Consider the following 24,757-nt stretch of genomic DNA (forward strand, 5'->3'; position numbering starts at 1 on the left):
GCTCCGTGTGGGATTTCACTTTGGATTTTGGCCCTGCAGGGATATGTGGAAGCACAACTGACAGGACTTGCGTGGAGAAGTCGGCTTTATTCAATATAACTAAGTAAAGAATGCCCCATCTAGTCACCAATGCACCAGCATAAATCCTCCAAGGTACACTATTGCCTTGGTAAGGATAGCTTTACCTCTCTGGCTGTAGAGAGCTAAAGCACTACATAATGTAAAAGATTTTCTTATGATTCTTCTCCACTGAGTGTACATCATTCAGAGGGGGAAAAAAATGTCCAGGTAGAATAGACGAAGCAAATACTTACAAAACCTTGAATCAATATGTAACATGTAACAAGTCAAAGCCATGCTCCAAATGTGATGAAAGACAGACATATTTATAGCAATGTGAACGCGGTCTCTACAGCGACACAAAAACAGTCAAAAGGCAGTCACCTTAAGAGCTTTAGTTTAAGATTTATTTCACATTTTTTTTGTGCTACATTCCTCTTTATTCAAATCTAGGGAGCGTAGGTGGGTCAGTCATGTTAGAAATACTTTATATCCAACTTCATATCAATATGTGCTAAGAGTAAAAGTGATCTCGGATTTGGGTAGTACAATAAGCTTTAATCTGTTCAGTCATGTCTGAGGCAACAAATTAGCTTTAAAAAGATTCAATGTAAAAAAACACAAACACATATACAATGACAGAAAGAATTTACAGGTCATTACTCAGTGGGATGTTATGATCCAATTAAATAATTCCCAAGGTAACACATGGGGGTTAGTAGTTCATACTCCCCGATGAGGCAAATGATGTGACATAATAATTTACTAAAGTATTTTCTTTACTGAGAATAGAACGGTCTTTTACATAAAAGTTTGATGATACTAATGTGAATTATATCTTATAGCATAATTCAATAAAATAACTTCCATCAAAGTAAAAACCACTTCATTGGTATCACAATATTCAACATCATGTTAATCATGAATAAAAACAGTTAAAAAAAATGGATACTTTTCTGTCGAAATGCATTATTTGTGACGACTGAGACATTCCGTACTGTAAGCAACACATTTGTGACCTTTTGTTTTACAGGAAGAGATAAAAACAGACTTAGCCGATGCACCAGTGGGAAAACAAAATCAAATCACTGGTGACAGGCTATGCAACATACTACATGAGCAATAAAGCCTTTTTAATTTATATGGGGGGGAACAGAAACCATATTCAACCTAATGTAGGCTCCAAGTTTTAAAACAAACTTCATTTGGGGGTCCAGCGTATATAAATCCTTTTTAAAATCGGTTTATGGGGGCTAGACAATCACAAATGTCCTTGAGATCTCAACTTATCAAATGTCTTGTATCTTCTTATGGCGAAAATCTCCTGTTGCACCTCTTTTTTTTTTTTTCTCTAGATGGTTCTCAAGTTTAAGAAAACAAAAACATCAACAAGGAAACAAAGATAAACAGAGTCCACAGAGCTCTGCTGTGTTGAGCTTTCGGCTGCCACAGAAAAGTCTAGCACCTCCTACTGATCGGGAGGTCTCTAGTCCAGCTGCTCCTGTTTTATCCTGTTTGAATTGGGTCCTCGCTGACTTGTCCTCCTCAGTTCCCTCCTCAGGACGTACTCGCTGAATTGGGATGAGTCCACGCCTCCCCCGCAGGAGCCGGCGATCTCGAAGCCGCGTTGCTGCAGGCGCTCTAGGACCTGGGAAAAGAGGAGCAGAAGTGAGAGGGAAAGATGTCAGTGATGTTACTTGGTAATCGTCAGAGGGAAGAACTTCACCAGCATGTTCCACGACAGATTTGGGTGACAGTGCCTAGCGTACGTCAGCTATATCAGCCTTACCTCACACTGCAGAACAAAGGTGAATTATGGGTCAAGAGACAGAGTAAACAAGTCAGCCAGGTCTTCTAATCACCGTAAACCGTGGTGGGAAATTATGAGTGCAACCTTGCAACATTTTGTGTACCACTTCATAGATGGAAGGCATTGAATTTGGAGTGCCGCCAGAACTCCCGTAGTGAATATGTCGTTGAGTCTAGCATTGGAAGTAGCACCGGGAGTGAGCTGCTGCAACATACGGCCTGTGATGGGAATTTGGATGAGAAAAAAAAAAAAAAAAAAAAAAAATATGCATCCCCTTTCACAACCAACCAATAACCCCTCGTTTTGCCTTGCGCCTCGTTTTCATTGTCTGGTGGTGGATATGTGCACGGGTGTGTGTGTGCCTCTCTGCATGTGTGCGTGCATGTGTGTGTAGTTGTTCCTGATCCCGCAGCCTTGCAGACATCTACAGACGTGTCCGGGGGGCCTGTAGGATCACATTCCATCGAAGAGGCCCCAGGGAGCAGCGAGGCTTTCTCCCTGCCACTTGGCTCAGTGTGGGCTGCTCAGCAAACCCCCTCTCCCCATTTTCTCCCCCAGCCCTCAGGCCCAAGCCTCCGCCAAAACTACAAAGGTCCCCCTACTGCTGGCAGCTCTCTCTGCGTGTCCCCCCCCCCTCCCGCTCCCCTTCACCCCCCTCCTCCTCCTCCTCCTCCCCGAAACCCCCGCCCTGCCTCCATTAGCCGCAGATACAGCATCCACCGCCGGCGTGCTTTAATAACCAAACAGGATTATGGGCCCTGCCTGGGGACAACCTGCCAGGGAGCATGCTCACTCTTGCTCTCTCTCCACAGCTCACACACTTCAGAGAGGGGTTTGTTTGTGTGTTTTTGGGGAAGGAGATAGATGGTTTGACTTCCTCAAATGCAGACACGGTCCAAATCATTGAGAAATCTTTTCAAATATGCCTCTTGTCTTTCATTTATTGATGTGTATCTGAGGATTTTACCATCAATGAATTAGTGGAATATCAATACATAATTGGGGAAATATGGCCAAGTACAGGCTGAATATAGAAGTGCAGCTCAACAAGTTTATGGATTCTTCAGCTTGTGGCAACAAGAGAACCCTTACAGGTACAACACAGAAGATTTCTTGATGCAGAAGCTTAAAAAAAAAAAAAAGGCAGCGATTGTGCAGCGTATGGATTTGTGTGGAATCCATTATACATAAGAACCATTGATGAAAAGTTAAGGCATCCAAATAATGAGTGTAAACTGTACTTCAGTTCTAAGGAGAAATTCATTTTCAGGTCTCCTTTTTTTCTGAAAACATAGCTTTATCGCTCTAGAACAAAAACTTTCACAACATCTTTCCATCTACCTGTCTATATGCTTTTTTGGGATGGGGGGCAGGGAGGTGGGGGAGTAATACAAAAGCTTGATTTTGCTCACAAAAGTCTCTGCTAGATTTTAAAATTCAGCACTAATCTATCATCCCTCTGGTTGGAAACTAGGGTGTTGGTGGGCATCTTCATCTTGGTTGTACCTTGGTGTTTGTGTGTCTTTGCACCCACATGGGACACACAGGCCAGGTGGTTAAGATTTGAGTGACCGAGGGGTGTTGCAAAGGGACGCAGGGGATGAAAACTATTGATGCCAACCATCTGTCAGCTCTGGAGCCAAAGCAGAAATCACTATTCCAGTCAGATCCCAGCAAAAGTAAAGATGGTCTTGGTATATAATGATGGCTTGCTAAATCCATGCTTTGATGAACTCATCAAAGAACTCATTTTTCTGCAAGGCTGTTTTTTATGATTAGATTAGATTAAAAAAGATTAGATAGTCTCCAAGACTTTGCTATCAGTCATCAGTAAAAATTTGAAACTCTGTAATATAAGAGAAGATGAAAAACGTCAATTGAGCACATTATCACCTTAGTCAATTTATTTGACTTGGTTGGAAGAAAAAAATCACAGGAGAGGGTTACTTTACCTAACTTTTGAGTGTCTATACGTATTTAGAGATGCTGCACACAGCATTGCCTCACAGTGATAACAGCATAAACTGCCATACACGCAGAGCAGCCAAATGTTCCTCTTACCTGGACAGAGTTGAGGTGGCAGTACCCATTGAGTGGGAAGCGGATGACATAGGTGGCGTCGTGGTTCCAGCCAGCATTGACAGAGTTGCACATGACGTCACCAATCTCCGGAAAGACATCCTCAATGAGGGCCTTGTCACCGCTTAGCGAGATCCTCTCTCCCAGGTCAGGTGCAACACGCACCACCAAGCACTCGCACGGGCGCGACACTCGGCCCAGCTCCCGGTCCTGGCGCCAACGCTCCAGCTCAGCCAGCATGGGCTGCAGCTGGAAATATCGCGCCTCTTCGTACAGCAGGCTGTAGTCCTGCAGGGGACAGCAGAAAGACCAGTGGCAGCTTAGGACAAGCAGTTACATCTCAATGCTGAGAAAACTGCCCCCTTATCTAAAGCCTTACCTTCGTAAAACCAAACACATGGCTAAAATTTATAGAGAAAGGAGTGGCTACCATTCTTAAAAAGGTTCAAGTTTTTTTACTTAACACATTTTCAAATATTTTGAATAAGCCGCTTAGTTCTGCAGTGCTTTTTCATTATGCTAGCTTTCTAGAGTAAGAGTAATTTAGAAATAGTTTTTTAAAGAATCAATACTGTCTAAGTTAAAGCTGAAATACATAGCTCACTGGTGAACAACATTAACAATAAACGAAAGGCCACTAGGCGTAAGAGCGAGATCTTTCAAATATCAAGTCCTGAGACACAAAATTCTTGTAGCCTAACTGAGTCAACGTGCTGCAGCTTCAAAGAATAAACTGACAGGAGTATAAACTGGGTCTACAGAGTTGCAAAAGAAATCACTTTTAATTGAAGGTTAAATGCATCTGACGAGGTGAATCTTTTGATTTTGTTTGTCGGAGAAGTTTCTGGAGCAAAGATCCAGCAAATGAACAGTGGACTTGAATAGGTGAAGTATATTTACGACAGAAAACCTGTACAATTTTAAAAGATTAAGTACTATCTAAATGATGTATGCAAAATTACAAGTGACACTGAAAGCATTATGTGATGGCTGTGGGGTCATAAGGTCAGAAGTTGAAAAAAGATGTTAAATGGAAAGGTTCTGCAACATGAAATGTAAGTTATATCAATATAATATTTATAAAGGGCTTTCCAGTTTGAGTTAGACCAGATATTTAAATGCAAATATTTTGATATACAGACTTTCCCATGCATGTCACTATTATACCACTGATCATAAAGAGAATATCTTAGTGGCCACTCTAAGCGGCCACTATATTTCAGAGACTAATTCTGTTGTATGTGTTGGAAAAGGTTCACCCAGCCCCTAAAGGTAAACTGTATTGAATATAACAGGTTAACAACATGAAAGCTGCGTTGCTATATGAGCGTGCAGAATAACCTACAACAAATTAGTTTTAGGGTGTGATTTTCTGTTTCATGTGGATCCGCGGCAAAAGGGGCAAAAAAAAAAAGGTTGCAAAAATACACTGCACTTCCCCATGAACAAGCATTAAAGCCCAGCCAAGACACTCGTTCAGCAAAATTAGCAAAGATGCAGAGTAGAAGAGATGCAGAACGACGTCTAACACAGGGCTGCGTAGGGTAGAGGAGCAGCTCTTTTACTCTGAGGACTGCAGGGCCAAAATCACACCACATTCCACTGTTCTCATGCTCTTCTCCAAATCTCCTCAATGTGAATCTGGCCTCAGCCTGAACTTGAGCCTGTCTTTTGTCTTTGCTTATTTTAGCTGACATACTTTCCACTGATTGAGTCACACTGTGGACAGTCCATCAGATAATGTGATTATTTGTTTTCTCCCAGGGCAAGTTTAGTAATTACAGACTAAATGACATATAAGAGTAAGAAGAACGGAATGCAAATGTGTCAGATACAGTGAGAATCACCCCGTCCTCTTGTGGACACGCGAGAAAAAGCTTCAGAAAACTAGCATATGCAGTGTGGCCATGAATGCCGGGCCATTTATTTATTTACGCTGTCTAGATTTCCCTTTCATATCTTGAAGGATCTTTGGTCACTAATAGCTGGAGGGGCCCGAGTGCCCATGCTTGCGCTGAGAAAAAAAATACATAACGATAGGATATCCTGGTGATTGAGCTTTGTTCAGAACAAGCCTATTATTTTGACTCCTGCATGGGAACCGTTTACACTGATTCAAAGAGCCCCAGTGACCAAAGGCATTCCACGGCCTTAGCATTCATTGTATGTACAAGTTGTGGGAATGCTGACTGGCTGATGATGGGACTTAACAGTTTGTGGGATAGTCATCCACTCACTTTGAAGTCGTCTGGGATGAGGAGCTTGGACGTCCTGAGGAAGTTGAGGATGTAGCGGAACATGTGTCCATCCCTGTCAATGAAGTAGTGCTGCTTCAGGCTGTCCAGGACTATAGGCTCTGTGCCATCAAAGAGACGACCAATTCTACCCACAGAGAGGGATGAGGTGTGGGGGTGAGGGGGTAGAAAGAGAGTTGGAGGGGAAGAGATATATCATGTTAACATTAAGAATTTTGCATTTGTTGATCATGGCATGGGACAAATGTTTGGTACATTATTTAAAGTGGAATCTAATATCCTAGTCATGGGCATCATCTGAGCTTCTGTTTCTTGCACCTTGTAGAGTGGGCGTGTGAGTACATGTGTATGTGTGTGTGTATGTGTGTGTGCGTGTGTGTGCAAGAGAGAGAGAGAGGCAATATGGGTACAGTGAGGTGGGAGCATGTGCAGAGGGGTATGACTCACTCAATTTCTGAAGCTCTGAAATATTTTTCACACCTTTGCACAGACATGCACACATTACTGAGCTTGATGCATTGCAAACACCATCCAGAAAGAAAGAAAGAAAGAGGGAAAGAGAGAAAAAAAGGAAGAAAGAGAGAGAAAGAAACAAAGAGAGAAAAAAACAAACAAACATAGCTGAAAGAGGAGGTGGTCTGATGCAGAGGTCAGGGCCAGCTGGTAGATGGCTGCCTGAGGCAGGGTGCCACCCTCAGGGCTGGGCTCGGGGCGACAGTACGGCCTCCCAGCCTCCAGATGGCCCCATGCCCCTTGGCCCTTTACTGCTGCTGTGACATCTGTCAGAATAACCGAGTTGCTTTTGTCTGTGCTCTGCATTTTGGACTTGAAGCCTCTACAAATTGTTTACCGCTCAAAATAACTATGGGCTTCACATCACAAGGAGCCATTTTGTGCTTACTACCAGATAAATCCAAAAGCAACTGATATCGCTGACGTTCAGGATATGTCGACTAAACATTTTGTAAACACACTGAATATACAAAATAGACCCCAGTCCTGCTTTAATTTGCAATTATTCCCATCCAGTGCACCCATGAATTTTTTTGTGTGATTGATGAGATTCGAAATTTGCTTGTGCTGTCAGAGAAATGAAACAGCAAGGAAACTCTGATGCAACTCTACTGATGTGCATAAACACATCTGGCTCATGCAGAATGAATTCCCTGTAAGTCACTGGATCCTCCACAATTTTCCCTTATACAAGCAAAAGTGGACACAGGCACTTGACACTGATCCACAACACTATACCACATAATTTAAGCACAAGATACTCTGTAAACTTCATGAACTTCACATCCACCACACAGTGTACACAAGATATACTGGTTACAGCGCATCATTAAAGCTAAAGGCAGACTCACCTGGATTCTGGGTATTTTGTTAAGGTGGCCAGACTGCTGGTGTACATGTGCCCGCCCACGTCAATGTGCACAGGGGCGTTGGACTTGGTGAGCTGTGCAGGTGTTGGGATGCCCTGGTTACTCAAGGGAGACGCTGGTGACCGCGTGATCATGGGCCTGGACATGCTGGAGCGATTATCCTTTTGCAAAACAATACAAGTCAAAGGGAACACATCATTTAGAGAGACAGGTATAATGCACATTATGGAATTCAAACTGAATGGTAATTTGTCCTTTCAAATACAGATCGAGATGTGCCATTCAAGCTGAAGAAATTTCTGAGCCATGTGACATTTCCCAAAACTGTCCATTATTAGATATATGAGATCCTATTAAAAATGAAGATTTGTTGTATCTGAGAATTTCTGGAGTGTAACACACTCCATAGTCAGGAGTGGAACAGAAGGTTTGTCTCTGCAAGTTAGAGCAGCCTGACCTTGACCTGAATGTTGCCACAATCCACAGCCATTCATTCCTGTGGGCAATAATCTCCAAAACCAAATTAATTTGGAGCATCAATCTCACAGCCATTGTAAATGAGCAATAATCAGTCTAGATTTGAATAATGTAATAGGATTTAGAGGAATTTTCTCCTGTTAACCTAAAAACACAATTAGCAGGCAATCTCTGCAAAAGCCCACAGAACAAAATTGTCTTTTCCCCAAACTGACAAAGTTTCAGGAGGGGGGAAGAGAATATTCAGAAATGACGTTTCTTTCTCTTACAACTCAGCCACTGAAGACTGCAAGTTATATTGCATGCAGCATATTGTATAAGCACTTACACACATACTGAGAAAAAAAAAAAAGAATAAGTCTAGGTTTTAAAGCAGAATAAAATGCAGCAAACTAAAGAGTGTGTATGCCCGGAAACATAATGTGAATTATGTGCACACTGGATTTGAGATCGGCAGGAAACCATCTATTCAACCATTGCATTCAATACAACCTAAGTCTGTATTCACTTTCGCTCCTGTGTAAAAGTGACAGGTCGACCACTAGGCTTCAGTTGTTGTTGCTTTTTTTCTTTCTCTTTTTCTTTCCCCAGACAAGATCGGACTTTGCGCGTTTACCTGCGTTGGCATTACTGTGGTCGGAGAGGAAGTCACAGAATGGTCATTTTGCTTGAGAGATGCTGCGGGTACAGGATCTCCTCTGACTGCAAACATCAGCGAGGGCTCCCTGCACTCCGTCGCTCGTATCGGGAGTCGTTTGAGGGAAGCGTGTACGGACTCATCCACAGAACTGATTGGACGCGGTCGCTTTCTCGCTTTCTGATGCGTTAAGTCCATGATATCCGTTTCGTCCATTACGGCGCAGACTTCAGGTTAGATACACGCGGTCGGCTCTCCGGCACACCTGACAAATCTAGAGAGGCGTGAAAACGGGCAGCGCACACCGGGGGAAGAGCGGCGCCGTGGCTGTCACACGGAGCAGCTTCTTTGCAATGGCTGGGAGAAGTCAAAGCCCCCGACAACATTAGCATTGTACTGCCTCCGGGTCTTTTGGGCTGTCGCTGTTTCAATGGCAGGTTTGTGTGTCGCATTTTCAGAATTAGGAGAAAACGCTCTGCGCCTTTGTTTACGCAAAAGTGCTAGTGTGGGTTGTTTGGAAGTCGGGTACGTTCGCACATCTGGACTTGCCATCTGGCCTTTGCCCTTTTGAAGAAGTCTTTCTGCGCCTTGTCACCCTCCTCCTGCTGCTGCTATCCATTGTTCATCTGGATCTGATGCAGCAGCAGCAGCAGCTTATTCACCATTCACTCTTCATTCACTCTTTCAGCAGTCCCATAAAGCACAAAGTCCAGTGCCAGTATAGGATACAAAACATGTTCAGTGACTGGCTGCCATTAAAACAGCACATTCCTGTTGCAGACTAGACCCACTCACCTGAAAAAAATATCATCAACTCCCCTGACCTCTTCTCAGACCTTAGCTGAACTGGTCTCCACACTCCATCACAAAACCCCTCCACTCACATAAAGCGACCAGTAATAGCATTTTCCCTGAGCAATTATCTGCATTCATTGATTACAGATTGAAGGGAAAAAATGAACACTCTCCCTTAAGTACCATTTAGTGGTAGATTTAATAAAGACTGATAAGCATCAGCAGCCAGGTACCAAATCACGCATCCCCCAAAACAGCAATCTGGCCCTCAGAGAAGACAGAGGCGCCTGGAACATCTACTTTTTAATTGATATCCCACTGGCTATTCTTGTCTCTAAAATGAAAGACAAACCTATTATTTACTGTGAAATGATTACAGTGTGTAATCCAGCTCTGATGACCACATGACCACTTCAAAACACCACACTAATGACATCATGGAATACAAGACCAGACAAACAATATGTCCAATCCTTGTTCAAAGTATTGCCACAGCACTCTCTTGGGCTGTTTTTCTTAGAAAATGCAGGGAATCCACAATTTTTAATAACATTCAGATTAAAATTAATTAGTTCAACCACTGGCCTTAAAACATCCACATTTCTACTCTCGTTGGCAGTGTGAGTTTCACACCTAGATACCCAATTAGCAATTAAGCTTGCCTTTGAGTGTAGGCCTCCAATGCGGTGTGTGATCCTGGTCTGATTTGCATGCCGTTTGTGCACGCGCTGATAAGCGCAGGCAGCAGCCATACATAGTTTTAAAATTCAACTCCAGAATCCCTCGCAGAAGGCAAAGGGGCCTGCAGGGCAAAAGAGAGAGAAATCACATGGCTGCTCTTCAAAAGGGGACCTGTGTAAGGCAGCCGGCAAAGTGCGTGGGATCACACTCAGAATGCAGGTAATTTGTTCCCTGACTAATTTGTGGAGATGGTGGTGTGTGTGCATGAGTGTGAGTGAGTGTGTGTCTGTGGAGAGCAAGTTCTGAAAACAGCTCGGTGGAATTGGATTTCCTCAAAGCCTTGTCATCGCAAAGGTGGATTGAGTGTAAAATCTGTAAGGCATTATGGAAAATTGTGTGAGAGAGAAGAGAGGAAGGGAGACAGAGTGAAAGAGAACTGGGGGTGGGTGGGTGGATTGGTGTGTGTGTGTGTATGTGTGTGTATATGTGTTGGAAGGGGGGGGGTCTTATATCATGCGATCACTCTGGCTCGATGGGAGTAAAGATACATGTCTTGAGGACCTTTACCTGGACCGATGACAACTTATCACATTTCTGTCCCATACATTTACATTTGAGTGCCTGCAGGACAGTTGAGAGGTCAGTGCACCATTAGCATCTATCAGGAAGCACATAGTGCACTGTAGACCATCCACTGTTACATGCTTTCCTACCTGTTGCCATTATAAACTTGGCACCGTGCTGCAAAATCTGTGTGCGAGGCATCTCACATGTGACTGCGTGTGTAGTTATGTTCCCAGGTCCCCAGCTATTGTGAAACAAAGTTGAAACTTCTCAGTATTTAGTGGCTTGCTTGTTTACCCAGCTTGTGTAATTTTGTTGATGGCGTCCACACCACAATATGCTCAAATAAATCCAAAACAGGCACAGTGCATCAAAGCCTCAAGTTCTTAGGCTGCTCTAGTTACCCCTGTTGTTTTCCTCCAGTCGTCTGAAATCATTTAATGGTAAGCCTTGTATGCAAAATCATCATTTTAACGTTTTCCTTTACATCTCTAGCAGACATGGAGCTATAAGCTAATGAAGTAATGCTTCAAAAAGTAAGAGGTACTATAAGGATCTGCTCCCATCAGCTTATGCTTTACCAACACTGCAATAATACAAGGGCCTATTGGGATCATCATCAGCAACTAGCTTTCAATTTTCCATCCCACAATGCAACTGTTCAGTGTTTCGACATATCACACTAGACACCATTAGCATTTCAGATCAGAGCATTAACATTCAGTTGGAGGCAGGCAGACTGGTATTTACATAATCTGGATGGGTTGTCTCTGCTTCGTCGCCTATGGCCATTTGTTTCAAATGTCCACACACACACTTTCGGTTAACTTTACTCACTGCAGGTTGTAAAAATGTGCCAAAAAAATAGTAATGCGGATATCAATTGTCATCACACTATGGCTTTGAATACTGGATTCTGACTGTCTGGTGGGACTTGCATTATTTTATGAATGGGCATTAGGCATTAAGTGCCAAAACACAGCTCCAAAGTTAACTAATGCATTATAATATACTATATATAAATAAAACGACATTATTACCATATAATAGTCTATATATATATATATATATGTAACTACAAGCTGTTACTCAATATGTCAATATGGTTTTGCACACAGAAACTATTGCTCGCTCTCTCTCTCTCTCTCTCTCTTTCTCTCTCTCTCTCTCTCACTCTCTCTCTCTCCACTATATGCCAGCTTCATAACTTCATTGGCTGTATCTGTGCATTCATTTATTTACAGCCTAACATATTTCTCAGTTATAGTAAGATCAAAGCAGCTAAGCATGTTTGTGATAACAAATGCAGGAATGTATACAACGTTCAGAGCATTCCGGTAACCCCAGGTTCATCACTAAACCAGTTTAGACAAAAACGTTGAAGAGGTGGTGGTGGTGGTACTAGCTATGAATAAAAGGCCAATTCTCTAAAGTCATACAAAGTTTCAGCTTTTACTGCGAGGTGATTAATTTATCATAGCAATGCTCTCACATTTCTGAGACAGAAAAATAATCACAGCCTGTTATCATTACAAGCAGCCTGCTGAAAGAGTCAGTCACCTCATCCACCTCTTCAAAATCACTCTGTGTGGAGTAGTTTGTACATCAGCGTGACATCACAGATTAGGAGGTGGGATGAACTCTCTGTTGCTTCAGGCTGTGGGAAACAGTAGTGAATGTTCACTGGTACAGACCAAACTGTCCTATGGCAGAGCAAATCCACATCCCTAAGCTGAAAGAAAGCAATATTCCTCTTTGTAAGATTTACAAATTTTACACTACGCCTCTACCAAGGCATCTCTGACTGATTAGCAACTCTGACACATTTTATATGACTGACCTGATCTATAAATATTTGCTACATCAGAACGATTTTGTAAAGTGTAGTGTCAGTAAAAAAAAAAAATATCTGGACATCAAAATAAAAAAAGGAGATGCAGTGAAAAGAAATTGATTGTGGCTTTGCGATTACAGCGCCATCAAGTGTCCAGTCCTTACAACCAACATCTCAGTCAAACCCAACTGATGCGTGCGCCTTTTCATACTGCTAAAATGGAGCATTGGCTTTCAGTACAGGTGACACGAACTTAGAGGATTACATGATTTTAGTTTAAATAAAAAAAAAAAAAAAAAAATGCTTGTATTAAGCATTAAATTGCACAAGACAGCCCGCTCTACAGTGCCTTGGGAAATAATAAAGTAACCAACCTACATGATCTACCCATCCTTCGATTAGTATGTAAAATTTAGCCTGTAAACTTTATACACAGTACACGCTGTAAATGTATATACATGCTATATGGTCACATAAGCCAGCAGAAATCCAGACCTGCACTTGATAAAACTACAGTCTCGCATTTGAACCTTGGAGTTTCATTGCGCACGGTTACAGGTCAGAGACACAAGAGGACAAAATTTGCTCCGTTTTTTGTCTTACTTTGCTTAGATATGATCGCCTTAACAAAACCACGGCTTGTATTAATAGATGATTCACAGAATCTGCATTGACGTGTGTAGAATAGGTACCTCCTGTCTTACAAAATAAGAAAAACCCCTCCGGCAAAATTACTCCACAATGGCGTCTTTCATTAGACGATCTGGGGCAGTCAGGAAATGAAACTGTTTTAGGACAAAACTGAGTCGGGGAACGCCTTTATGAAGACGACAAACGCTGTTTAAGTAAGTTACGGGCAACTTATACCGCAACAGGGACACGGAGACGGCAATGTGTTTGGAGCTGAAACGCGCCAGGAGCGAATTCACACGGGTGACAACTGGAGTGTTTGCTCGACATGATCGTATATAATCCGCTACTCTGATAGATTCAGGGGAGCCTCAACATAGACACAACATAGTCACATGCATAAATTTGTACAGTTACTAAGGAACAATAGCCAGGAAGTGGTTAAATATTTTTAAGAACTGTACCGCTCGAATCGCCTGGCACATGCGTAAAAGCGGCTGCGCCTCAATGTCCCAGTCTATCCAGCCTCGGAAATAATGGCAAACCAAATAAATCTCCGCTTACCTGGAACATAGAACGGCACAAAGTATCTTTTTGTGCACCTTTTCCCTCCGATTTGGCCCACGATCTGCTTCTCTTCCTACACCAGTGAGAAATGCAATAGCTTGGCTAAGGTAGACAGAACAAAATACAGAGAATACTTGCTTCAGGGCTCCGAAACCCCTCAAGGCAAAGATCAGGATACAATTAGCTCATGTCTCTGCCCCAGTCTAAACCAATCTGCAGAATAAAACTCCGAGCAAAGGGAGAGATCACAGCAGAGCAGTGCCTCGGTCTTTGTTGAGTTTATGTTTTATAAAATCGAATAAAGAAATGTAGTTTTTTTCTGCATTTACAACACCCTCACTCCTGCCTCCAACTTGCCTATTGCCTCCCTCTCGCAGAGAGAGGCTGATTTTAATCGTTATGATTAGTTTTGATGTAACGTTCCCCCAGGCGATTTCTACAAATGGATGGAGTGTTTCTTTGCCAGGGAGGAAAAGCAGCAGATGATGATAATTATATAGATTGTTGGTGGAGTCCTTTGATTTTTTTTTTCTACCTCTCAAACGGGTAACCTATCTTTTAGACTCTTTCCTTACACAGGCCATGCACATTGCATGAGCATCAGACAACTTGTTGATTAGCCTACAGTCAACTTATTAAATTAATGGAATGTGGTAAATGAAATTCTCACAGTGTAGTTTTTTCCTTTGTAATCTTTTCTGCCTCTTTCCTCCCTTTGGCCAACCTCCAAATGACGTAGTTGTATAAATAAGCACTTGCAGCTTGCCTTGCCCCAATCAAGTCTGAATCAGTGCCTGAGGCTGATGTGCGAGCTCATTTCAAATGTTCAACCATGCATGATTTCAGGAAGATTGAGGCACTTCTGAGGCTTTTAGATTCACTTGGGGGATACAGACAGTGAAGGAATTGCAGGCTATAACCCATTCCTCTTTTAAAATTCCTTCATAGGTGAAATGAGAACATGCTTAATTATTCTGCTTGAGTCATGAGTGCTGTTTTGTGCACATCTGGTCACACAACTGAGACAGTTATCCCTTGCTCACAGACTCAACTATTAACTTAACATGCCACATATAATAACATGGATAGAGCTGATGCACCCACTCTTTCGCCCCCTACTGCTGAGTGCATCAACTTTTGACAAGAGCTATGAAAGCAAACCAAACCTATTTGGTTATGTTGGTCATGTTATTGTAACATTGTAACATTGTAGCAGACATAAGATATATATATATATATATATATATATATATATATATATATATATATATATATATATATGTACATGTACACACACACACACACACACACAAACAATTACTTATATATGGGCTGTGTTCATGTGAGAAAACTGAGTCTAAATGATGCCTACTTCAGTAATGAGTATTATACATACAGTGTAAAGGCTATTACAAGGGGCCAGGGACCGATGCATATCTTCAAAATGTATGCATGCATGCAACAGCATGTTCAACTTCTTGTCATCAAAAGAGTGTGCTTTTCACAGCATGTTACAAGGAAGATAACAAAAATTGCTTTCGAGGAAGGGCCGGCTATCCCTTGTCCATCCAATCCAGGGACTATTAAACTTTCCACTGTTTGACCACCATGTCCCACAGGAAAACAAACACAGGATTAAAGTGTTGCGATGAAGTTATTTGCCCTGGAGGTTACCGGCTGGCGCACAAACAGCAAGCCTTGCATTACAACTACCCCACCTCCCCACCCCCTACCCCAACCACATACACACACACACACACACACACACACACACACACACACACACACAGTTTTGTGCCGTTAGGCTGACAAACTATAGCAAACTGAGAGCACCCCAGGCCTTAAAATCCCATACGTTATCCATTTTCCACACAAATGGAGCCCATTCATTTTGGGGTCCTCTGTCTTCAGTATTCAAAATATGCGTCAGATGTTGTTGAAACTGACCAGTGGAGATCTTTGAATACGTCTGGTGTTTGAGACCAGAAACAAAGCCATTGTTCTGACGCCGTGGCAGAAGGAGTGTATTTTCCTTGGATGTAGACTTAGCTGCTACAGCAGCAACAGCAGGCAAGCACTGACTACACCACATTTTGGTGGACAAATTATCCAAATTGGTTGCAGATGTGAGTTGCCCCAAACAGAAACTGCCTGAATGACATCATAGCTCGGGCTATAAATGCATTTGCAGGAGAGAGGAATAGTTTTACAACTCTCTGGAAAACTGGTTTAACTTATTGGAACTTCGACAAACCAAAAGCAATCGTTTTCACAAATACATAAGGAGCCATTATAAATGTCATTGCTAATTAACTCTTTTGCCACTTCTTTCATCTGGAATCTGAGAGGGGAACTCTTTTTTTAAATATAATACAGGCTTTCTGCTGTCTCCATGTGTATTCCACTGTCTAAAGTGTGCATACAATTCAGAGCTGAGATACTGTTTTGCCCGATCATGATTTTCAGTGCCAGATCATTTTTAAGTGGGTGAACCATCTGAACAGTGATGACTTCATCCTCATTTAGTCACAAGCATTGCACCTACAAAGCCTTATCTTCTATTTTTCTACTGATTGACACTGGTTTACCCCGTCTTTGTAAGTCAGTGAGTGCTATGAGACATGCTGGTATTGCCTGGGATCATGTTAATGACTGCTGTTGTACTCACCACTCCCCTATAATGGCCTGTGGTTATGTAAGAGAGTGGGATGGATAAGGGAAAGTGCTGAAACTGCTCCAGAACCTGACTCAATCTGCCCTGCAGGGTTGAACAGTTTTAAGCCATAGCCGTTCATCAAATATTATCTTTGGCACAATTCACTTAAACTCTAGGGGATGTCTCCATAGCTGCAGTTTTCATCCGGCAACGCCACGAGGTATGACCCCGGAAGGTGAACCATTAAAAACAGCGTTGTATGACAGAGGACAGTTTTTGTTCATCCAGTAAAGTCAGTAACGTTGAAGAAACCAGCATTAATTTGATCAAAGTTGCTGGCGCAGTGTCTTTGTCCATGTTCCACTTCAGAAACTTCCAGCGTGCAAACTCAGTGCAGTGTCACTGTTCTATTTCAATTGTGTTATTACGCTTACAGTAATATAGCAACTTGGTGCACATGACAGTTTTGCTTCTTTTCAGCCAACCAAAATAGTTGCACTTTTCTAATTTGACACAAGCAATCTGAAAATAAGCCTTTCCACTGACACCTCACTGCTTCAGATGAATATAGGATCCCAGCTGCATGGGACCACTTGCATCCCCTCTCACTGGCTTCCCTTTAAGGCCTGAACCCACCCACCCCACCCACAGTGGACAGAGGAGCCAGTGACACTACTATGAGGGGAAGAGAGACAAGAGGAGGGGGCTGCTTGGGTAATGCTGCAAGGCTCTAATAAAATGTAATCCTATTATATGGTTCCCACTAGAGGGCAACAATAATAAAGGTTTCCCTAATAACACGGGCAGACCAAACCCAAATGGAAAACAGCTCCTCCGGTCAAGTCCCACAGTTGTACATATATCCTCTCATTAACCCAATTGCTGATGGGCCACATTACAGCGAGCGCCAGGCCTTCGAGATTTGGCCATGATGGCGAAGGAAGAGTTAAGTCAAACAAATGTGTTTCATCAAACTGCAGTTTGGGCTGCTCTGCATAAAGGAATTGAAGGAGGGGTGGTGGGGTGAGGCAGTGAGGGAATGTGGGGGTGGGAAGTTGGAAGCTGAGCCCTGAGGAAACCAATCAGAACTTCTCCACCCTCCCTTCCTGTCTCAAAGCCACCGGGGTCTCAGGTGTGTGTTACATGGGCTAATACCTCCTAAACTTGATTGTTTGTGTTAGAGTAATCAGAGTTTTGTAAATTACCATTTTGGAAATGAAAGTCCTATCATTGGTAAACAAAATTGCAATGCAGTTAGAGCACCGCAAACTAGAAATCACACCACCAAGTTTTGATAGGTTAGTAAACCTCCAAATGATAATCAGTTTGTTTGTTTATTTATTTATTTTCCTTTCTCACAGGCCAAATGAAATGAAATATATTTTAGTGTCAAAGTTAGAAAAAGCTGGAATTTGATCAGCTCAGGTGCCTCACAATATCTTTCCACAGGAAGTGTAAGGGACATCTTTTCCTAATGTTAACTAGGAATGGCAACGTCCCCGCTGAAATGGGACGCAAACACAAAATCTCATATTTACATTATTTGATAATGTAATGAATGCCTGGGTTATTCAGTTTCCAAGCTACCTCACATAAACACAGTAAAATATTTATCATAAGCGACAAGGTGAGTGAGGATATCAATCATATTCTCTCGACAGATTGAGTTATTAAGTGAGCCAATGTAACAGTATTATGAAACCCTGAATAACAAAGTTATTTATCTCTCTCCCTCTCTCTCTCACTGTGTGTGTGTGTATGTGTATGTGTGTGTGTGTGTGTGTGTGTGTGTGTGTGTGTATGTGTGTGTGCATGTATGGTTGTGTGTGTGTGTGTGTGTGTGTGTGTGTGTGTGTGTGTGTGTGTGTGTGTGTGTGTGTGTGTGAATGTGGTTGTGTGCCTGTGTTTATGTGTCTGACAGAGAATCAGACAGAGAGTGTGTCGCATGCCTTCCTGTTCCTGTACCACCCTCCAACCCCACAGCCGCAGACTCAAGGCGGTTTCCAGAATCAAACAATTTCACGCAGCTACTGGAGGAGGAAATGAACTGAGCCCAGAGCAATAATAAAATTATACAAATGTTATTACAGACTCGCCTGCTACTGTCCTACTTTAATTCAAATTTGGGCACTCCAGGCGGTGCTGGTGGCAGAGACCTTCCTGAATAAATCAACATTAGCTTACGTCTAAATTATTAAGGAAGTGGGAGACTTTCTTGTTTATAGTATGAATTATTAAACAAGTGTTTAACGCTGTTTTTCTTCATGAATCCCCAAATATTAATTGCTAATGATCTTTAAGGTGTGTGTTTTATCTTTTGCCCCTTCTGTTGTATGCTGGGAATTTAGCATCCAAATTTTCAAGTTGAAAATACAAGACATAGGAAGATCTGTTCTTGAAGGGACAGCCATAAGATGCAGCTTGAGATATACATTGCTCGCATCTGTATGATGTGCAAATGATGCTTTAGCTGTGACAATATCCATTATTAGTGTATGCTATGAATGTAAATAGAAATTGAGATATCTAGTGCTATATCAGTTTTATGCTGAACAACTGGCTGATAGGCCATTTGTGATGTGAACAACCAAACTGCTGAAAAAGAACTGGTTAAGTCATTTATCTGTCACTTTGTATTTGTTTTGGCATAAGCTTTTTAAGTTTTTCAGTAGGCAGAGAGGACATTTTTCTGAGAACGTTCCAGTGTGTGATTGACAGCGTTGCACTGAGTTCTTTTGCAGTGTGAAAATAAATCCTGAGAAATTTCAACAATATCCTGCTGTGTACAGATACCATGGGAGGGCCGCCGCGTGCAACCACTTTCCTAATCTCCAACATTTTACTTTTTGTCACCTACTGGCCACAGTGTTAACAGCTTAAATTTGGAACAAAGCCAGAATCCAATCAGCTCTTCTCTCCTGTCTCCCTCCATTTAATCCCCAGATGAGCCAAGGTCTATAAATCAAAACCGAGTGCCCATTCCCTACTGTCTGTCCCAAGAGGAAATAGTCGATGCATGGAACATCAGATTTATGTACTCATTTATTTGGGCTATAAAGATGATGAAGGGGAGCTGAGAGAGTGCTGGCCTCCAGCCACCGATGCCTTCAGGGATTCAGGCAGCGTGCCCACAGGTAAGGGACAGTGCTGCTCAGAGTTTCCCTGATGTCCCTTTTCAAGACTTGCCCTGAAAGCACGGCATTCATTAGGACTGCAGCAAACTCATATAATAATAGCATTTTAGGAGTTTAATTCATGGAAAGTGTCAGCAACTTTATAATGCAAAAAAGTGCAGTTCTTTCTTCCTTTTGTGAAAATAAGCTTAGCGACTTTTTAATCTTTTTGCAAAACGTTAACGTGTTATACTGCAAATGTTATAGTGTTGATTTACTTCAGTCCAAACTATGGGAATATTGACAAAATGCTTTTGAAAACCCAATAATGAACTCAGATTGGCAATTATAAAGCTATGTATTCAAGAACTGGCTCCCTGTCATGGGGCTTTGTGATCCCTAATCCTCTGGTGTAGAGTTGAATTAATGACTGGGCCTGGACTAATTTCAAATGAAATGTGGTATAGACTTATGATTAAAGCTGACTATAGTTTCTGAGGCCTGCCCACATCCACAGTGTAACCCTCGCATACAAGGCTCGTGGCTGCCCTCCCCTGGAGAAATGTAAACATACAAGTTATTATACGGTAGGTGTGTAACTTTGGCCAGTAGGTGATGCTGTTGTCACATGTAAAACTTGCAGTCAGTTAGGGAAGACGGCGATCTGAGGATGGGGTAAAGTGGTGGTGGTGCGTAGGAGTAAGAACAATTTTGATTTAATATCTGAATTATATTGTCTTTCAAGCCCTGCAAACACAATATAGTTACATCACATAGGTGACTAGAGTTAATGGCGGCAAGATCAGTGGCGCCCATCATTTCCTCGCCATTACAGAAAGGATATGGGACCGCACCTGTTCTTTTTTGCAAAGGAAATAAAGTACAGATATAACAGATCACCTCTATTTCATATGACAAAGTGGTACCATTTCCTGCGCTCTCTGCTGATGGAATGAGATTACATGAAGCTATTCTCAGAGACTTAACTCACAGGGAACACACACCATGGACATTTATCTGGCCATTGGGAGACACAACCTCAAGGTAGATGAGACTATCCATCACTGACCTCAGTCTTTCTCTTCCCACTGCCGAGCTTTTACTACCAGAAAGAAGCGACAAAACATGTAGAAGGCCTTAATGTAAAATCACAAGCCCACTGTGAATTTGTGACATGCAGTATTTTTGCGGCAATATCTCATTAGTGTGTTTGCTGCAATCATTTGCACACATATTAATTAACATGCCAATAAAGTAGCTTTTGTAATGACTTGCAAATGAAAAAAAAAGTTTATTGTGGTGACTTAAAATTCTTACACACGCATGTTAAATGTTACCTCCAGTCTGTGATCATTCCAGCTATGAAATCCAGTAGTGAGTAAGAGCATCTGGACACAGAGTCATGCATAGGACAGATCAGCCAACTATTTTATCAAAGATAAATTAAACACTTGATTATGAAAACACAGTAAAATCATAAAATGCAATAAAAAAAGGTGTGTCAGAAGAACTGATTTGCTTCTAGAAAAGGAAATCTAAAAACAGCACAATATCACAGTATAGAATTAAAAAAATATATCACCAGATGGTCATAGACATAGCACACAATAGAAAGTCAAAATAGACTTTTACAAAGATGTTTGCATAATACATTGATTGGATGTTTCCCTGATTGGTGCTCTGAAAATGGAGAGCACTCTAATACAACAGATAAAGCCTGCTAATAAGCACAAGACCTGCAATGTGGTTAATGATCCCAAGGAAAATCTCTCATGTTATTACATGTGTAGTACATGGACCGAATGTGACACTAATCCAAAAATAACAAGGCAGCATTTTCTTCTCTACTTCTCAAATTCAGCGTAATGACCCTGCGTAATTGGTTGACCCTACACATATTTCCCTGCCACAGTGTATTGCTGGTTGTCATTCTGCAGTGTGCCACATGCCAACACAGCTGTTGAACCATTGTGGGCCTGAGGAGTAGGATTAGAAAGACAAGAGATGTTTGTGGCTACTCGAACAGTCAGATTGAGCAGTGCTGTCTCATTGCCATCACATTGCTGAGTTTTGGTTCTAGGCTAATATAATACAGCTGGCGATGGTGTGAAACCTCAGGCGTTGACAGAAGCCATATTCTGCTTTAGAGTCTTTGGAGAAGGACAAGTTCAAGATGGATGGAGACCAATCTGCTCTACAGATTGGTCTCCATCTCCAGTGCACGTGATAGTCATACAGAGGACAGCACCTCTCCCGTCGAGTCCCGGAATGGATCTTTTTTCTCCGATTTTTCCACCTCAATAGCATGGATGGAGCCCGACTTGATGGCGATGTCCTCCGGCTCTCCCAGATACACGCTGGTCTCCACTTCCTTGTATTTCCCCGACGAGTCTTTCTGGAAGACCTGTTTCAGCTTCTTCTTGATCTCAGGGTCGGGACAGTACAGGTACTCATACAGTCCAGCAGCGAGGATGCCTCCCAGGATGGGTCCCACCCAATACACCTACCATTAAGGAAAAGGCAAACACGTTAATTAGTCACCTGGATAATCTGTGTCCTTGGGAACTGTTTGAACATAATAAAGCAGTGGCATCTCCGACGAAACTGTCCTGCTCTGTTAGAGAACAGATGGGAAAAGAGGGCAAACCTTTAGTAATGATGACCCTGACAGGAGCCAAGTAGCTCAGAGTCCGCTTCGACAAGCATTTGCTACCAAGAGACAGCCAATCTGAACATGATACCAGGAGCGACAGTACCAGTTGCACACCCTCCCACCACATACACTCACATGCATGATACCCTGCTGTCTGCAAATGCGTCAGTGGATATAATTGCCTGGATACAAAAAAAGAAAAAAAAAGAAAAAAAGAGTGGAAATGCAATATGCTATGCTGCCATTGGGATTTCATGCTATCCATCGCATTAACCAGTGCCCTATTATTTATTTTTACGAAGCAACGTCATAAATCAGCAATTTGGTGGGACTTAACTCTTGTTTGATGGAATCATTAATTCATTAGTTTTTAATGGGCATGCACAGCATTCCAGGATGCTTCTCTCTTTCCATTTGGAGTCCTCATGTCAGACAGGAAAGGAGTAAAGATTGTCTTGATGGTGCCACCAGGTCACATATGTCTTCACTGTCCTGACGTGGTGGTTTAACTGTGACCTTACCAGGTTTCAGCATACCATACCTAGCTTACTGTAGTACAGCCTGCCCCCCTCGGGACATTAAAAATAATATCATCATGACCTGCTGCAAGGCATAAATATTTCATTGCATTTTGACACAGCAAACTGAGGTTCAGTTTGAACCAGTTAACCGGTGTGATTTACTAGACTGCAAAGGGTTGTTTGCTTTGCCATAAATACAGGAAATGGTGCATGGCCAAGCCAACTAAGTCAGTGTCAAAAAATAGAAGTAGCCAATAAATGGGCAATATTTGGGCCACCTGCAAGAAAGATAATTCAATTTGTGCTGTCACTTACCCAGTGGTTCTCAAAGTTAAGCATGATCATTGCAGGCCCAAAGGAACGAGCAGGGTTCATGCTGGCTCCTGTGTAAGGGATCTAGAAGACAAAGAATAGTTTTTATTTTTATTATTGGAATTTTTGCTAAAAGGTCTCATCATTTTCTTTTCTTTTTTTGCAGTAGAGTCTGTTTGTACTGTTTATTTCTATTTTTTGTGTCTTTGGACTGTTGGAAAGACACAAAAATAAACCATTTGTTCATTTATTCATTCATTTATAAAGCGGTTATCTTTTAGTTTACAGATTCTTGCACAAATCATGATACAGGAAAATGTCTATTGCACTGCACAGATGCAGGGAAAAATCAGTGAGCAGTATGAGAGGTAACATCAATTTCCCTGTGCATTTATTTGCCTGCAGGATTCAAGGAGTCCCCCCTCCAGGGATTGGTTGCCATGCAATGGCAGTCTCCAATAAAGATGTGCAAGTGGGTGTGAATCAGTGAGATGTGTACAAAATTGCACAGTGAAGAAAACCATGCACTGATGCACCTGCTCTTTTTAAAATGTTTTTTTGTTTAATGTGCATGATATACAAGTTTGCATTTGAAATGTGTTTGAGAATGCAAGTATTTTATATAAATGTGAAAAGAGGGCTTGGATGTTTTTGTAATCTCAGTTCCCAATCTGCTACTCCATATGTGGCCCATAAACTAACTTAGTGGCTGATACTCACTGCAAACAGGTGACCAATGGATACAGCAAAGCCGATGGCCAGACCGGCAGAACCACCCAGGTCTGTGCGTTTGGGATCACAGGTGGCGAAGACAGTGAAGACAAGTTCAAATGTTATAAGGAGCTCGATCACAAGGGCGTGTCCAACAGAGATCTGAGAATTCACCTTGGAAACAGAAGAAATTACTGATAAATGACTTCTCATAATGAACATTTAATTTTCTTAACTGCAGGAATATGTATTATACACTTTAGAGTTTCAACTATAAATTTGTCAGGTTAGATAATTACCTGGGTGACACCGAGGCCCCCTCTAACAGCAGCAGGTGTGAGAAGGTAGAGGATCCCAGCTCCTGTAACAGCCCCAAGGCACTGAGCCATCACATAAAACATTGACTTAGCTAGGCTCAGTTTCCTTGTTACAACCATAGCTGCAGTGACTGCTGGGTTTATGTGTCCACCGCTGATGTGACCAAAACACTGCACCATGGTGGCAATGCTCAGGCCAAAGCACAGGGAGATGAGGACCAGATCAGCAGGGGGAGGCTTCTCCTCGCCTGCAGCCCAGTTGATGGTAGAGCCCAGGCTGAGCAGAACAAAGATTAGAGTGGCAAGGTACTCTCCAGACACAGCCCTCCAGAAGTCCTTGGTCCAGATCCCTTTAAATGCCACCATTATGCTCTCACAGTTATACAAGGACAGGCACCTCCTGGCAAAAAGAATAATGAGCAAAATGATTAGCCTGGTTATGTATTTCTGGTCTGCACATGTGGCTGGAAATGTACTGAACCCTATCAGGACAGCTGCCTCTGGGCACAACACTTATATCTCCACCAGGGATTTAAGCCAGTGACTTTCCATTACAAGGTGCCACACAGAGCCATCTTTAACCATGGTGCATATAGTAGGCTCATACAGCACTCATGTCATAGCATATACCATATACCTTAAATGTTGTCACTCTGTGAAATCTGCAGAAAAAAAATACCCCTTTTGATCAGACAGTAGAAAA

General features: G+C 42.2%; 2 protein-coding genes across 4 annotated transcripts; both read right to left on the minus strand.

The window, feature by feature from the left end:
- Positions 1 to 445: 445 nt before the first annotated feature.
- kctd1 (potassium channel tetramerization domain containing 1) lies at positions 446 to 14,043 on the minus strand. Of its 3 annotated transcripts, none has more exons than XM_030075524.1 (5): positions 13,769 to 14,043; positions 7,569 to 7,747; positions 6,187 to 6,331; positions 3,932 to 4,237; positions 446 to 1,708 (listed from the first exon to the last, which is right to left on the minus strand). In XM_030075524.1, exons 1-5 carry the CDS (start codon positions 13,775 to 13,777, stop codon positions 1,547 to 1,549), a joined length of 801 nt encoding a protein of 266 aa, XP_029931384.1. In that variant the 5' UTR covers positions 13,778 to 14,043; the 3' UTR covers positions 446 to 1,546. The 3 variants fall into 3 exon arrangements, with proteins under 3 accessions (XP_029931384.1, XP_029931385.1, XP_029931383.1); XM_030075525.1 differs by lacking the exon at positions 13,769 to 14,043 and adding an exon at positions 13,267 to 13,328; XM_030075523.1 differs by lacking the exon at positions 13,769 to 14,043 and adding an exon at positions 8,680 to 9,239.
- A 7,722-nt stretch (positions 14,044 to 21,765) lies between these two features.
- aqp4 (aquaporin 4) lies at positions 21,766 to 24,448 on the minus strand. Its single transcript, XM_030074533.1, has 4 exons — positions 24,037 to 24,448; positions 23,747 to 23,911; positions 23,030 to 23,110; positions 21,766 to 22,043 (listed from the first exon to the last, which is right to left on the minus strand). Exons 1-4 carry the CDS (start codon positions 24,418 to 24,420, stop codon positions 21,771 to 21,773), a joined length of 903 nt encoding a protein of 300 aa, XP_029930393.1. The 5' UTR covers positions 24,421 to 24,448; the 3' UTR covers positions 21,766 to 21,770.
- Between the last annotated feature and the right edge of the window lie 309 nt (positions 24,449 to 24,757).

Source organism: Myripristis murdjan, chromosome 17 (assembly GCF_902150065.1).
Source record: "Myripristis murdjan chromosome 17, fMyrMur1.1, whole genome shotgun sequence".
NCBI lineage: Eukaryota > Metazoa > Chordata > Actinopteri > Holocentriformes > Holocentridae > Myripristis > Myripristis murdjan.

Excerpts from the sequence above, each read along its gene's own strand:
- kctd1 (XM_030075523.1), bottom strand. The coding sequence starts at position 8,916 with ATGGACGAAACGGATATCATGGACTTAACGCATCAGAAAGCGAGAAAG. Across the intron at positions 4,238-6,186 it reads TCATCCCAGACGACTTCAAA|GACTACAGCCTGCTGTACGA; the intron begins GTGAGTGGATGA and ends TGTCCCCTGCAG. Across the intron at positions 1,709-3,931 it reads GCCACCTCAACTCTGTCCAG|GTCCTAGAGCGCCTGCAGCA; the intron begins GTAAGAGGAACA and ends CTCTTTTCCCAG.
- aqp4 (XM_030074533.1), bottom strand. The coding sequence starts at position 24,420 with ATGGTGGCATTTAAAGGGATCTGGACCAAGGACTTCTGGAGGGCTGTG. Across the intron at positions 23,912-24,036 it reads GGGGCCTCGGTGTCACCCAG|GTGAATTCTCAGATCTCTGT; the intron begins GTAATTATCTAA and ends TCTGTTTCCAAG. Across the intron at positions 22,044-23,029 it reads TTAACTTTGAGAACCACTGG|GTGTATTGGGTGGGACCCAT; the intron begins GTAAGTGACAGC and ends CCTTAATGGTAG.